Here is a 15,977-nt window from a genome sequence, read left to right on the forward strand (position 1 = left end):
TAGCAAGATGAACTTTTTCTTTCTTATAAACATTAACATATCTAAAGATTGACTCTTCAACCTCAAAACATAGTTACTCGTCACCAATAACGTTCGTTCCATTCCCTAACTAGTAACCATAAAGCCAAATAACCCACTAGGTCACAACAAATTCCATAACCATTGCAACAAATCTGAATTCTTGAAATGCTATTGAAATAGAAACAGTACTGGTAGTAGAAAAAATGTGTTCTCCTTTATTCCTTTAGCAACTTAAAATTACAATGTAATCAACGTCAATGATTGCATAACCCTGTAACGTCACTCACTAGAAAAATTTTCCCTCCTCCATAAATAACCAAGTTTAGGTATACAAATAACAGAGTTCTTTTAGGAGGAATACTTCCCTTGTTTAATTTCACATTCAGTATAAATTTGGTGTACAATTTGCCTTAAAGGACCAGTGTCAAACAATGTGCAACTGGAAAGCAGATCTCAATTTGCCTTGTTAAGAAAAATCTCTGTGCACTGTTTCATCGTATCCTCGGGACTGGTAACTGAGAAATGTAAAAAGAAATAGTTAAACTCAAACATGAGAAACGAATGCAAGAATGTCACTGAAAAAGAGAAACATGGTCATTTTATTGCCAAAAAGGAGCTAAGCACATTTGTAATTGACAAGGTGTTTCATGGACAGGTGATGAATGGTTGTTTGCAGAAGAAGAATACGCGAGTAGTAACAGAATATGAAGAGATGGACCGACATGACAGTCAGCAAATCTAAAGGATAGCTCACCTGTATGACCTATGGTCTTCTCTGATGCAAAAATTTCATAATCATTTCCACCCTGCAAAAAGGAAGCCCGAAACCTAGTTATAGGGAAAAAAAATGGAGACAGAGTCACAGACACCGCAAAAAGTAAGATATAAAGGTAGTACGTCCTCCATTGCAAAAAAGTTCCTACTTCAAATCTTTCTAATTTAACTTACCAATCTTTCTACTTTAATTACTTGTAATCCTATTGTTTATTTAAGTTAATTTTATTGGTTGATATAATCAGCAAATTTCACCAAAAGCCGTCATTAATGCTTTTTTTGGTTCAAAAATAAAGGAAAACCAATTATTTTACACTACTAGTACACCACCATTAAAGACAAATCATGATATGTTCCATATTCCTTAACACCATGAAAAATGAGAAACTAAAACTATATTATGAGATGGAGGGAATATTATCAGATTAAATATTCATGGACTGCTGAAACAACCACTATCACATTTAAACACAACAGTGTTATCAGCTGCATATGTCCCATAGACTGTCTAAACTCTTGGAAGTTGATATCAAATCATGAACACTAAAGTCACTTAACTCCAATAACAAAAACATAGCGTTAAACACCATTAGAACTAACACAATTCTGCATTAAAATATTTTGACGTCACATACATTACGAAAATCGTACCAAATCAATAATCCAAAAACAGGCTATGCTTATCAGCTTCTGAAAGTTCAGAAATCAACCTCAGTATTTTTAGTAAGGCACTCTAGTCCAAGAAGTAGATCTTATATGATTTAGTTTATGATACATTAATAGAGGAAAACCATTTACAATTTTTGGGACAAAAAATAAAGCAGCTGATTCAGTAGCCCAAAGAAAGGTATGATGAAGGGCTAAAATTTAGATCTCAACGAACTAGTCAGGACGTTCTTCCTTATTCATGGGTTAACTCCTAGACAACGGCTTGGTGTTACACCGAATACTTGCCGCTTGCCAAGCACCCCCTCCCCAAAAGAAAAGATTATTGAAGAATTTTAGGGCTCCAAAACAAATACCACATATAAGAATTTTCAATACTGGGTTTATTGAGAGAAGTGGATAGTGGAACAGTCCTGTATTTAGGGGTTGATGCCTACAGAGAATTCACACATAGTATCATGTTATTGAAGTATGAAGCTTTCAAGGAGATACTTGAGAAAGTGGCCTAATAAAACATAAAAGGGACTATTGAAAATTCTGGAAGAGCCTTCTCGGAATTTAGTAGAATGGCTTGTTGAGGATATTAGTATAATGTCAAAAGGAGGATAATGAATGATATTTGTGTAGAATATCAAGGAAATTATTTAGAGACTTTAGGTTTAATTTGTTCTAGAGTTATCTACAGTTAGGACATATATATATTATTTGGTGAAAAGCAAATGTGAGGGCATAAACGAGGCCGCTTCGCTTATTTTCCCCTTACACCTTAAAAAAGGGTAACTCCTCTACAATAAGCTTGTCTGTGGAGATCATTGGTACATAGGAGACCAAATCCATATCAAAGCATTCCACACATTCCTTCGACTCTTCACTCTTCAAGCAACACTTAAGTCCCATCATCTTCAATTCTTCCATGTCTTAACACTAGGGTGAGATTAAGTGTAGAAACCAAGGGACAATTCAAGCATTGTAATGAGTAAACTAGACCGCTAGCGTCTTCCTTGGGCAAAAGCGTGTAGCAAAGATAAAAAGTATACTTACATAAGCACAGAGGCTTTAAGTGTTGCATAACCATCTTTGGGGTAAACCTAGGTGAATGAAGCGTGACTCCTTGGTCAACAAAGGGGCGGCATGTGACAGACTATATCAACATCAACATCCTATGGCTCTAAAGAGGCTCCTCACCAAGGTGAGATGAAGAAAGGAGGGAAGATTTTCATTACCATTGCTCCAAAATGTAATAAGCAGATAACCTAAAACTTGAAAGTAAATAAAAACTACACAAAAGTAATCATATGACATACCAAAAATTCTAACATTATTGCGTGAAGCAAGTGATAAAAAACAAAAGGTGTATCAAGACTTCAAGAGTAGATTGATATACAACACAATTTGATAAAGAAATAGAGTAAAGGCATTTAAGACCAGAAAACTGCTATGAGATGAAGAATGCATGTCACCTCAAAAGTTTTGTCACCAAAAAAGTGAATCTCATTGAACGCCTCAAGGTATCGTAAACAATAGGTCTTATCCCAACCACGAGGAAAAACCTATAAGTTGCAAGAACAAAATGAGACTTTGTATTCACAAGTAGCCTTTACAACTTTTACAAGGTCTCGCAGTTACTTACATCAAAGCTTATTTGTCCTCCTACCGAAAATGTCAGGTTAAAGTGACCAAATTTCTCTCGCAACAAAGACACCATAGTTGCACGTACCTTGTGGACCTATATAAGAAGTGAGTAGATTTTTAAAAATATACTATTGAAGTTTAGTGATCTTATTAATATGTGAAATTAAATGTATAGGAAAAGAAAGTATATACCTTATCATACTTTTCAAACTCATCTCTTTCTTCTTGGCTACAATTTCTCCCAATAGGTGAAACATTAAGCATACCATTTCGAAACTCAATGAATGTTCCCCTGCACAAATTTGTTGGGTGAAAGCAGCACATAGTAATTGAGCTCTTACAAAAAGATGAAGAGATACCAATAACGATTCATCCACATCCATGCATACCTTTTGATAGGAATATCCAGGTCTGCGATGTACTTAAGTGTAAAATTGATGAACTCCTAAAACAACAAATCGCAAAACCAATCAAACTACTTAAGCAAATAATGCAAACACCATGATATTAAAGCTTAACCAAAATTGCAAAGAGTCCTACTGCTATACATGACTACATGAGGCATCCTCGTGACTATTTTCAAAATTTAAGGCAATCAATGATAGCCTTCTTTTAGTTAACCTCCACAGCAAGCATTCACAATATGAATACGCCCAAGCTTGAAACCCTATATGATCTCGCTCAAGTAGAGAATGCATTCAATCTAAACGACTAAATTCTTTTAAAGTTAGTAAACCTCTTACCTTAAGCTTTTCTTCTCCAAGATGATTCTTCAAGCTCTGCAATATCATACACTCATTAAACATACGAACTATGTAATTCTGCTATTTTTAACATAATAACCACTCTAAAAAGAAGCCTTATCAATGAAAACCTTTTCATCTCTACAAAAACATGTTATCTAACTAACTATATATAATAATATAACTACATGTTTGCACCCTGATATTGACATCTGAAATCTCTTGAATGGCAAACACTACTCTTTTTATATATTTGAAAGGAACCTACATATAGACATATTATATGATATACATATCATTAAAAAAAATATACCTCCTCCATCTCTTTTTAGTTGACACTTTTGACTTTGGCACTATTCACACTCTATTATGACTATCTTTTTGTGATTTATACTCAAGAAAAACATATTCATGCATAATGTTATTAGATTCTTCACAATGTTAATTTTTATAATTTATGAAGTACTTTATAAGTTTTGCTTATGGACAATATATGGATGATACAAATATCGTATTGGCAAGTGTGACTAAAGAAACTCGTTAAGTGAATCGAATAGTTTTAGGTTCTTGTGACTTGTGAGAACACACCTTATGGTATGAAGTATGAACTACAAAAGCAATTGTTGGACCATGTAAATCAAAGGTCAAGATCGATGCATGATACAAACTAAACTGCTACCTCAAGTAGCTATTTTAGTCTGCATGAGGCACAATCTCTACTGTTTGATTTACATGATCAATTGTGGTTGTAAGGTCCGCAACATAAAGGATTCACACCATAGTTATTTCATCAGAGATTTTTAGCTCTGCCAATCTAGAAGTTAATCTAATCAACAAAGTAAGTACAATAAAATTAGAGTTTTATATGTAGTTCAGTATTCAATTGATATACAAACTAATAAAGCAAGTTATTAGTTAGCATAGTACTGTGAACAAACTAGCTAGGTCCAAAAGCTCCAGATTCCGGCATATATGACTTGTGACGAAAATAGCACTAAAAGAAAAAGTATGCTCCTTCCAACTATGCATTTCTTAAGACACTCTTATGCAAGCAAAAATGAGGTACATCATAAAGATAAACTTTGCCAATGCCATATTTTAACAAATGGATACAATTACACATGAGTTATAAATGTTACCATGATGCCAATCTCTGCACCGTCTTTATAAGCAACAAGTCCATTCTCCGCGAAAACATAATCATAGTCACCAATAACTACACAATCAAAACAAAGATATTGAAGTCGTACAAGAAATAAGGCAACATAATAGTTTCCAGCAACAATTCGTGAGAATAACCCAAAATTTGCCATATATTTTCAATGTTAAAAGGTTATATATAAGGAGAATTAATACCAATCAACATATACATTCAAGTATTCAACAATATACTATTTATTTGCAGAGCAGCCATTATAGACAGAATATGAGAAAGAGGGCCTAAAGAAGCTAACCTGTCTTTCCAAGTTGCTCTGATATCTTAATTAGGTCAGATCCTCCAACAACACCAATAGGAACAACCTGTAATAAGAAATCTATTACAACAAATGAAATTTCTCAGGTTCCTTCATTTATCTACTGCTTAATATAATTACAACAACCTACAAGAGCTTTCTTTTCTTTATCACTTATGTTTTTAAGGGAGAGGGAGAAAGGGTATGTTTCTTCATCACTTAATTCATTAGAATCGGTAATGAATTAAGGGGATACGTCACTTCTTATCAAAACACAGCTTCATATGTAGAATTACTTTAAAATGGTTCTTGATTTTCGGACAAAATTTCAGTGAAAGTTGCCAGAAATAGCTTAAAGCTTGACTAGAGGCCATCACGAATTGAGCTTTGCAAGCCCCTACTAGTTCAATAAGCTTGTAAGCCACGCAATAATTTTCATTTTATACATTCCTCAAACAAGGAATGACTTTGATCTGCATCACAAGTCATACAAAGACATTCTCAAGACATACTGTACACTTTAAATGCAAGCAACTATTGGAAAAAACAAACGATCAAGAGCATACCTTGCGCAATTCTTTCATGAATTTCAACATTTGAGGTGTTACCTCCTGCCAATCAAATGTGATATTAGACAAAATTCTCATCAAACAAGGTTAACATACATGGCAAGTCCAACATTATAATTTCAGAAGCTATTTTTGAGATGTAGTGTACTCAATAAAAAATCTTCCGCTTCTTTTTAGTTGTGCCACTTTAACTTTCACGTTTGCAAACACACAATTTTAATCATATATATAAATAAAATATAAAAACTTAATATGTTGAAATATAAACATTAAGACAAATTCGATAACATTTGTTTTATATATTACTAAACATGTGGTAAAATTAAGGTATATAAATAATGTAAAAGTCAAAGTGAAACTATCTAAAAAATGGATCAAAGAGAAATCTGCATACTAGCAATCTGTAACAACAAATACATCGTTTGGAAATTTAATAACAAAAGGGAAAAGAAAACCACCTTCCTGGGAGCCGTAAGTGTGCCATCAACATCAAACAATGCAATTATAGCTGGTTTAGCAGCCATTTCCAAGCAATCAAATTTCACCTATCATAATTTGCAAAAGCTACTTAATAGTTAAATTACCACATAAAATCTTCTACACACAAGAAACAAATCAATATCATAATCGAACATGAAAGATCTAAAAAAACGTAATACAAATCCTGATCTAAAATTACATAGAGTATGCAAATTACATAATTAAATGTAGAAATTAATTGCAAGTTTGAGATTTACCTAGTAGATTACAGAAGGAATACTCGAAATACCGTGAAGCAGAGGAAAGCGAGCGTGGGACAGGGGACGAGAGTAGTGGAGATCTAGTGAGGTGAAGTAAGAAGAGAGATGATGTAAAAGGCAAGATGTTATCTTTCAAATTAAGGAACAGTGGGAAACAGTGACCTATTAAAAAGTGAGGAGTTCGGTTACTGTAGCTTAGTAACAGTATAATTACTGTCTTGCCCTCCCAACTTAATAGAATTACTGTCTATGGCACTGGATCTAAAGAACAGGCAACTATTTCTTACTTGGTTTTCACTGTTTTTCAGCAACATTCATTTGATTTTACTCGCTTGAGTGACGAGTGACGGAGTGAGTACAATTAGGCCTGGCAAAAGTCGACCCAACCTGACAACCCGACCCGAACCCGACCTGAAATTAGCGGGTTTGGGTTGAGATTTTCAACCCGATTAGTTAAATGGGTCGACCTGAACCCGACCTGAAAGTTAAATGGGTCAGGTTCAGGTTGAATTTTCTGACCTGAAAATGACCCACATGACCTGATTTGTAAATGGGTCAAAATCAGGTCGGGTCAACCCGTTATAACCTGACCCGAATAATTGAACTAAAAAACAAAAAATTGTTTTGAACGGTTGATATTTTTCCAGCCAAAAACTTTGGGCCCAAAAAACAAAATGAGGCTAAACTTTCAATGACTCCTCTCCTCACAATCTTTCACTCTAACCCTAAAATTTCTAAAATTATAACGCCTCACACACTCTCTCTCTTTATCTCTCTCTCTCTCTCTCTCTCTTTTTCTCTCTCTCACTTTCAGTCACTCCTCTTCTTCTTCGTTGCCGGCGCCGGCGCTTCGCTGCTCGCTGCTCCGTCTTCTTCGCCCCTCGCTGCTCCGTCTTCTTCGTTCGTTGCTGCTCGAATCACTCACATCAGGTATTTCTTTGCTCTAATTTTGTTCAATTTTTTTAGTTTTTCTTTATTTATGTGCTCGAATTTTGTTCTTATTTTTCTATTTTCTTCATTCTCCTTCATAAATCAGAAATTTTTGCTGCTCTTCTTCAACATCAGGTATTCTTCTTTTCTCAATTTTATTTTCTTATTTTGTCCTTTATTTTCTTTCGGTTTTTTTCCTGCTATTTTTCTTCTGTTTTTCTGCTATTTTTTTTTTCCTGTCATGCTATTTTATTTCTTTTTGTTCTGGTATTTTATTTCGTTTTGTTCTGCTATTTTATTTTTTTTTCTGCAATTTTATTTCATTTTTTTTCCGTTTTTTCTTTTCTATTTTTCTATGTTAGACATTTATTTTCTTATTTTGTCCTTTATTTTCTTATTTTCTCATTTATTTTATTATGCCTGTTTCATTTGTTTTTGGGTATAGTTTTTTTTTGTGTTTATATAGTTATAAGATTTTCTGGTTTATTGTGCCTGATTTTTTATGTGATTTGAGTCCTTGATTCATCATGCATGTGATTTGAGTACTCTTCAATTCTGATTTCTTAATCAATATTACTTGAAATATTAATACTGTATTTTTTTTTTGTTTTGTGCTTGTAGATCCAGATGACTTGGAAGTAAACCAAGAGATTGATGCAACTGAAACAAGACTTTTTCGAAATGATGAAGCAGTTGTTTGGGATTAAATTGTTTGGGATTATTTGTATTCTTTTAGACAATTTTGTTTGGGATTAATTTGTTGTTTTGCTTTAGAATTTTAAGATGCACTTGTTTGAAAAGTCAGGTTAAATAAACAAAATCAGGTTGACCCATCTCTGAATATAACAACCTGATTTACACCCAAAATAAAAGTTTCAGGTCAAATAAGGTCATATTCGGGTTGACCCGAACCCGAAAGTATCAGGTTCAGGTTGGGTTTTTCAACCTGAAATCTTAAATGGGTCAGGTTCGGGTTGGGGGGTGGCTGACCCGAAATCAGCTGACCCGAACACGAACCTGACCCGACCTGATCTGTTTGACAGCCCTAAGTACAATGTTGTGCGCTTTTGTTTTACTGTGTTTTTCTAATGCTTGTGATTTTGTGGCAGTAATCGAGCAATGCTTTTGCTAATTTATTATGTTAATGGATATACATTGGTTAGTGTTTCATTTGAGAGCACTTAATTTTGATTTATATGTTGCTTTGCCATGTCAATGCATTGTTATGTACCCTAACTTAGCTTTATAGAGTTATTGGATATTAGAATTAGATTGTTGGAATTCGCTGTGTTTGTTAGATGATCCCTTTCATTTTCTTTCTCCTCTCCTCTTCCGTTTCGACCAGCCCCTTTCTGTAAACTTCATAAAAACACCAACGCCAACTCAAGTTGCTAGCCACGCTCAGAAGTATTATCTTCAAAGGAGTAATCTCAATTATCATAGATCTAGCCTTTTTTATATCACTACTGATTAATTAGGTATGATCTTATTCAATCAGCTTTGAAATCAAAATAAAAAATATGAGAAATTGAAGTATTATTCAGATTTCTGATATATTTTTTTTTGGCTATAAAGGTTGCTGCAAGTCATCGAATAATCTACACATCAATAACAATGGAATTGGGTTTTTGATTGATTAATGTAATTAGTTGAATTAGAGAGTGATAAGACAGTGACTTATTATGTGTTTGAGTGTTCTGTTTTTTTTTTCCTTTGATTTTTGACATTTTAATTGGAGTACATATGAAGTGTCCTGAGATTCGCCCTGAAGATGTCGTTTTGAGTTTCTCTGTTCAATGTCATCGTCATTTTGGCTTGAGAGAGAAGAACCTCTGTCGATTATTTGCCCTAAAGATTTGTCCGAGGTTTCCTTCTTTCAATGATTTTATCTTCTTTTTACTTCACACATTCTTTCATCTTGGTTTTCCTCCAACCCATTCATTTTGGTTTACCAGGATTTTGCCCCTTCCCCCTTTTTCCATGTCTATCTCCTCTTTTTCTCTCTCCTTTTTTTTTTTTCTCTTTCCTTCTCTTCTTTTCATTTTAGCAATTTTTGTTTAAAGCTTGAACATCAGGTTCAAATTCTAATGAATTTAGGGTTAAAATTTTACAGGTTTTTATTCGACCTTCGGCATGTAAGATTTGATTCATTTGAGAGACGGGTGAGGATGATAGCAGCATCAACAACAGAAGCAATGACAACGACAACAACAACATCAGAGATAGGTGAGGAATTTAATGATTACCTTGTTATGCTTCAGTTTTTGGATTTTGGTATATTTTTCGGTTATTGGTGATAAAATTTTCACTTGTTCAAATGGGTTCAGCTCAAATCTGTGACTTATGCTGCTGATTAGGTTCTTTTTAAGTTTTTTTATGCTAATGTTGCAAACTTTTTCTTCTGGGCTATACTTAGTCTTAGTGGGTTTTTTTTTGGGATTTCTGATGTTTCTGATTATTGGATTGGTTGATCTTTGTCTTGTTTGAAAATGGGCAAAACATGCAGTTGAATGATTTTGGAGGAGTAAAATGAGCAACTCTAGAAGTTTAAATTAGGGTATCAAAGGAAGGTTGGAGTTTGTTGTTTGCTAGGTTGGAGTTTGTTGTTTGGTAGGTTGGAGATTATTATCTTGTTGACAAAGTATCCCTCTTGAACATAATTGCGGAGGAGAAAAATGTTCAATTATAATGCTAAATGTTCCTGTATTTGGAAAACTAAGAAAAACAAAAGAGAACGGAGGGAGTATATACAATCTTCTAGGGGATGTTTGGTTTTCTAAGACAATTAGTTGGAAAATAAAAGGTGGAAAGAAATATAGAAAAGGTCTTTTTAACTTACATGATGGTAATCACAGGATGCACACAGAGAGTTATTATCCAAAGTACGCACCTCTTCTTCACATTATATGATTCAGTGCCATGCAAGTACTCATATCTCCAGTCAGCATAAAAGGAAGTCAGAAGTCTGTCGGTATATGCTGTGATTGATAAGCTCTTCCTCACAAGGTACCATTTAATATTTTGATTCGTCACAGGGTTCTTTTTGAGTTTTTGATGCTTATGTTGCAAATTTTCACTCTATTGCATACCTCATGCTTCATCTTAATCTTAGTTTTGATTTGCTTTAATGCTTGTGACATTAATTACATAAGAGAAGATCACCTTAGATATAGCTCAACCACTTAATTTTTAGACAACAAGAGGTTGATCCTCATTTCTATTTTCTTAAATTTTCATCAATATTGAAACTTTATTCATTTCATATGTTTTGTAGCTTAATTTCCACCGTTATTAGTTTAATGAAATGGGTTGTTAAGGATCTTAAGCAAATAATCTTTGTATTCTCATATTGTTAATTTGGATGATCTTCAAATTGAAATTTTCATCTTTTCTTTTGGAGCTTTTGGGATGAGAATATGAGGTGTTTTTAAATTAGTTAGACTTTTCTTTGAATCTGAATTTGGCAAGTTTTAAGTAAATAAGATGATTTTGAATCTAAAGCTTTTTTTGTTTGTCTTGTTAGATTAGGTATGCTTATGTTTCAAAGGGATTATGGATCAATAAGATTATAGTGATCAAAGAAAAAAACTTTTGGAAGAATAGCCAATCATCTTGTATGCCTACATTAATTTGTCACTATCCTATTATACGATTTTGTCAATGAACCAAACGACTGACTTTTTTACGTAATCTCCAGTAATTTCTCCCTCCCATTTTTTTAGGTTGGGGGCTGGGGTTGGTTAGGACACTTCCATGTCAAATATATGTGAGAAAATGGTGGCAATAGTCTTTAAATAACAGTAACAACCACAACCAAAAATGCACATGTTCTATCCTTTAGGCTAAAATACTCAAGTCTAGCTAAAAAGGTAGTTCAACAAACACACAAAAGGAGGTGATATTGAGGTGCCCTAACTATCAATAGCGAGCAATTTCTTATTATCCTTAGTGAAATAGAAGCAACCACCCAAAAGGCCTTAACAGCATCACATTACTCACACCTAATATAGGAAGTTTAATATTACAGGGGTTAGCACTACCTGGGTCCCACTTCCATCCTTGCTTGTAAACCAATGCTTCTGTTATCATCTTCCTGATTGCTGTGAGTGTCATTTTCATTGCCATTGTCCGACTCTTCATCCCTTTTGTTTTCGTACGGATTTTCCATTCCTGACGCAGCTTTTAATTCCACTACCACTAGACTAAAAAAAGAATGAAGAAAAATTTAAATTAAAAATAAAAACGAATATATAGTGGCATACCAGTTTTTCATAAGAGGAGAAGAGAAAGAAGTAAAAGACCAGCTGAAAGAGCTTATTCCATTATCTAATCGGGAATTAGCATGCAGGTTTTTGTCATATGTGCTAGAAAGTTCGAAAAATTGAAAGACTCCTACACGAACCATGAAGCTGATGGAAAGCTTGAAAATGTAAAGACACTTACACTGTGACACCTCTTCCAAACATGCTGCCAAAGGTTCTTAAGTTCATTTTTTCTTATAGGCTTTACCAGAAAGTCAACAACACCCTTGGATAAGCACTTTAAGATTAAACCCATCGAATCATGAGATGACATCATTGCACACAAAATCATCAAATGTTGCAGCTAAAGACCATAAGATGAGTAAACATTTACATCTAAAATCTAAATAATTTTTAAAAACAAGGCAAGACATGCACAAAGAAAGACCAAATAAGCACAAATCGAATACAAAACATAAACTAAATACAACAAGGAACAAAAGCTCACAAATGACAGGAGTAATCTGGCAGCTTTTGTGACTCATTATCTTGGACAGAAGACCTATACCAGGGAGTCCAGATGTGACTACCTTAGTTAAAACTAGGTCAATCTGATTACTCAAATCTTCTAAGATTTTCCATGCTTCTATGCCATTTGACACAATTAAAAAGATGAAGACGATTGCTGCCAGGATGTGTGCTTAAAATTTCGCTACCATTTATGAAATAAACTACTTTTGGGGGGAAGTAGCTTGAGATTCTGAAATTTTCTCATCACTGGAGTGAATCTAATTGTATCTTGCTATCATGTGCAGGGCAAAGGATTTCAATGTCATCATGGATTGATTCTGTACATTTTTTCTCTCAATTTTAGCTTATTTTGCATTTTTTCTCTTAACAACTTAAATTCGAAGCAACAGAAGGGTTTATGTACAGCTTATATGTATTCATAAGTAGTAATGTTTGAATTATTATGATTCTTAATTTCTTAATGCTAATCATTGTAGTCCTGCATGTACTGTTTATGTAGTTCAGTAGCCTTAGACTTTGTCATCTCCAGAAAGCCAACTTGCCAAATTCCTTTCTCAATAAAAACCTTGAAAATTGTCTCATAATCTGGTCATTTTAGTGCTTGAATTTTCTCCTGCTTGCACTGCAACAGAATGGATTCCTTTCCAGTGGTGGAAAGTCAGCATGATGCAGAAAACAGGGAAAAAGTGCGAGGTTTGCTGATATTACAGGTTGTGAACAAAAAATGAAGATGTGAGGAATTTAAGCCTTCTCTGTATGATAGGTTGTGTTATTACCATTAGTGAATCTTGCCTTTTGTGCTTCTCCTTTTCCTAAGAGTCGTCTGCGTTGGGGTTGGAATTGCAGGCTATCGATTATTAGGGCGAGGAATTTGAGGGCCGGAGCGCAAGACTATTGAGGGAAGAGAAAGTTGGTGAAGTTGGGCTCCAAAGCCATCCATTGTGCTGCTAAGAGCAAGCTGACTGTCCTCTCATTGCCTGGTGGTCAGGTAGTATTTTGATATTAATTTTTTTTGTGCTGTTCAATATCACATTATTTTATTGTCGATTGTTTTATATCATATTACTTTTGTTTAATGTCACTATTTTTTGTGCTGTCCAATCCTATTCCTACTTCTATTGTGAGTGAATCTAAGGTGTTCTTCATGAAGATGAGAGGCGATTACCAGTGTTATTTTAAGTCTGGTGATGAAAGGAAATATGTTCTAGAGGTCTGCTGAGGTTTGACTTTCTTTGAATTTTTGATTAAACATTCGCATTAACTTATACAAGGCCGGTCTCACCACAACTTTTTGGCACGACCAGATCGCCTTGAGGATCTTCGATGAATGACTTTTTACATCATGAAGGTCCCATAAGTGACTTGTTGTATTGTTCAGGGGTAACTTATTAGAGTCTGCAATTCAGATGGTTCTGTTTTGATTTTGGGTTGTGCTCGAAATATATCGTAAAATAGGTAATTCAAGTTGAGTTGGGATTATTTGGGTTGGATTCAAGTTAGTTTATCTGGTCAGGTCAAAATAGTGTCAGCTAAGGGTATGTTAAGGGTTACTTATGAGGAACTTATTGAGAGGTGAATAGGTTAATTGTAATATTGTTTAGGGTGACTCAATGCCAATGGTCTCACCCAAGACCAATTGTCGAGCATAGTAGTCTGTAAGTGCACAGGTACGCTAGCTTATGGTTTTCTTCATCCTCCTGCAGGTTTGCTACCTGCTGGAGATGATATGGTAGAAGTAGAAATGATATGCAAGTGTTAAGATTGTCTAATTAGCTTGAACTTATGAAAATTACTATACTTAGATATTTTCGTTGGCAATTTCAATAGTAGGTCATTTTGCTAGAAAACTTTTGGTGTTCAAAGTAGTACAAATTCAAAGCGTGGTAATGAAAGAATACAATTTTACTTTCCTTGATATTTTTCTCTAACTTCCCTTTTTCTTACTCTTGTTCGAACTTTTTTGGGTAAAGCATGAAGTCTTTCTCTAATTTTATTTTTCTATTTTTTTCCCGGTTTAAGCTATATCTTTTGAACTTTCTGGTTTGATTTTTTTGGGGTTAAGCATGAAGTCTTTCTCTATTTTTTTTTCTATTTTTTCTCTGTTTAAGCTATAGCTTTTGAACTTTTTGGTTATGTTTTGAGTGAAATTATTTTCAATATTTTGCTTGATATTGAATAAGAGTGTGTTTCGAATTGATGTGCTTTTAGCTACAAGGACTAAAGATTACGTTGGTGTCGGTTGTTCTTGCTTATATTTATAGAGATTTAAGGTTGTTGAAAGAGAAGATTCTAAGTCTAAGAGATTTAGGCGATTAACATGATACATGCTTATCCTTGTAATGATAGTTGTTTTTTCAAAGAAAGTAATTTTTTTTATGGCCAGAAAAGTAAGTTAATAATATTTGTAATAAATTTGTCCATTTACCTCCTATGCAGAAATCGAATCAAGAATTTTCATACAAATTCTCCATGGAAAGCTAGACTTCGAATCTGAACCATGGCCAAATATTTCAGATACTGCAAAGGATTTGATCCGTAAAATTCTTCAAAGAGACCCAAAGACGCGCATAACAGCTTATGAAGCTCTCTGTGAGTCATAATTCATTAAAAGAAAAAAATATGATGCAAAAATGTCTACGTCATTGAGTATGGTTAGCCTAATTGTACGCTGAGTTCGAAATCTATCTCCTGCAGGTCACCCATGGATTGTGGATGACACCATTGCACCTGATAAACCACTGGACTTTGCCGTTTTATCACGTTCGAAACATTTTTCAGCTATGAACAAAGTTAAAAAGATGGCTTTACATGTATGTTTATATTACTTTCCTTTTGGAGTCTTTATGTGTGTTATCAGATTGGTGCTTACCCTTGTTGTTAATCAGATTGTCACATATGTAGTATATTTCAAAATTTACGATTCCAGGTTGCAAATGAGTGAACTTTAGTGAGGAGGAAAACATCTTCTGGCTGATTTGGTTTTCCCATCTTTTGTTTGGGTTTTGAGAGTGGATTATAGTTTTCCAAAGGATGAAAAATAGTTCTTCCAATGTTGGAATACATTGTCTTTTTTTAATGGAAGAAATGCCACATTTTCCTCCATGTTCCTTACCTTCCTCATTTGCTCTACCTAATCCATCCTCTGCCATGCATCTCCATTTTTCCATCTCTCTAACTATTGTGGCAAGGAATCAAACAAAAGAAAACTAAATACGGTTACAGTTCAAATAAATTGAACGCTTTTTTTGCTGGTATTGTTATGCTATGTATTCTCAGTTCTAATATCAAATTTCTGCTTTTGTGTTCAAATCTCTCTGCTTGTAAACAAAACTTTGTAAGTTGTCAAGAAAATAATTTTCCTCTGAAATCGTTGATCTTCATTTCTTATCCAGCATTGCAAAGATCTTCAGTTTTTTTAGTGATCATTTAGATATTATTGGTATGGTTATCTAAGTCGAAGAACATGTGTAAATCATTATGACATGCTATATACACAACAAGGGCGTTTTAGAGCTAATGCAATCTACATAACTTATGTTCTTAACTACCAAGTTTAGATGTCTTTGTTTTCCCTAAATGATTATGCTAATGATGAACATTTAGTTGTTTGCAATTACTTTTGCTATCTTGGGGGCCGTGCGCCGCGGTCCAATAACTAGTATATAGAAAAACATAT

The 15,977-nt window shown here is 34.1% G+C and overlaps 1 protein-coding gene and 1 long non-coding RNA gene across 7 annotated transcripts; one reads left to right on the forward strand and one right to left on the reverse strand.

Annotated features, from left to right (window-relative positions):
* Positions 1-213: 213 nt before the first annotated feature.
* LOC104884510 (phosphomannomutase) lies at positions 214-6,749 on the reverse strand. Of its 3 annotated transcripts, none has more exons than XM_010669174.4 (12): positions 6,597-6,749; positions 6,318-6,404; positions 5,857-5,901; positions 5,291-5,357; positions 4,976-5,052; positions 3,837-3,872; positions 3,483-3,538; positions 3,286-3,385; positions 3,092-3,187; positions 2,922-3,011; positions 776-827; positions 214-536 (listed from the first exon to the last, which is right to left on the reverse strand). In XM_010669174.4, exons 2-12 carry the CDS (start codon positions 6,381-6,383, stop codon positions 475-477), a joined length of 747 nt encoding a protein of 248 aa, XP_010667476.2. In that variant the 5' UTR covers positions 6,384-6,404; positions 6,597-6,749; the 3' UTR covers positions 214-474. The 3 variants fall into 3 exon arrangements, with proteins under 3 accessions (XP_010667476.2, XP_010667474.2, XP_057248369.1); XM_010669172.4 differs by having other exon boundaries at positions 6,318-6,423; positions 6,597-6,748; XM_057392386.1 differs by lacking the exon at positions 3,092-3,187.
* Positions 6,750-6,943: 194 nt separating this feature from the next.
* On the forward strand, positions 6,944-15,120 carry LOC104883869 (uncharacterized). 4 transcript variants are annotated; one of them, XR_007275176.2, is made up of 9 exons: positions 6,944-7,529; positions 8,151-9,394; positions 9,643-9,755; positions 10,385-10,535; positions 12,586-12,620; positions 12,933-13,033; positions 13,148-13,289; positions 14,738-14,890; positions 14,996-15,120. It is a non-coding gene; the product is annotated as an uncharacterized LOC104883869 (long non-coding RNA). The 4 variants fall into 4 exon arrangements; XR_008967863.1 differs by lacking the exon at positions 6,944-7,529 and having other exon boundaries at positions 8,645-8,687; positions 9,279-9,394; XR_008967861.1 differs by lacking the exon at positions 6,944-7,529 and having other exon boundaries at positions 7,860-9,394.
* The last annotated feature ends 857 nt before the right edge of the window (positions 15,121-15,977 follow it).

The sequence above is a fragment of the Beta vulgaris genome, chromosome 1 (assembly GCF_026745355.1).
Source record: "Beta vulgaris subsp. vulgaris cultivar EL10 chromosome 1, EL10.2, whole genome shotgun sequence".
In the NCBI taxonomy this organism is placed as follows: Eukaryota; Viridiplantae; Streptophyta; class Magnoliopsida; order Caryophyllales; family Amaranthaceae; genus Beta; species Beta vulgaris.

What these genes read in the sequence shown, in the direction of transcription:
- LOC104884510 (XM_010669174.4), bottom strand. Translation starts at nt 6,383, where the DNA reads ATGGCTGCTAAACCAGCTATAATTGCATTGTTTGATGTTGATGGCACA. An exon ending in CACTTACGGCTCCCAGGAAG is followed by an intron (nt 5,902 to 6,317) that starts GTGGTTTTCTTT and finishes TTTGATTGGCAG; the next exon opens with GAGGTAACACCTCAAATGTT. An exon ending in AGAGCAACTTGGAAAGACAG is followed by an intron (nt 5,053 to 5,290) that starts GTTAGCTTCTTT and finishes TTGATTGTGTAG; the next exon opens with TTATTGGTGACTATGATTAT.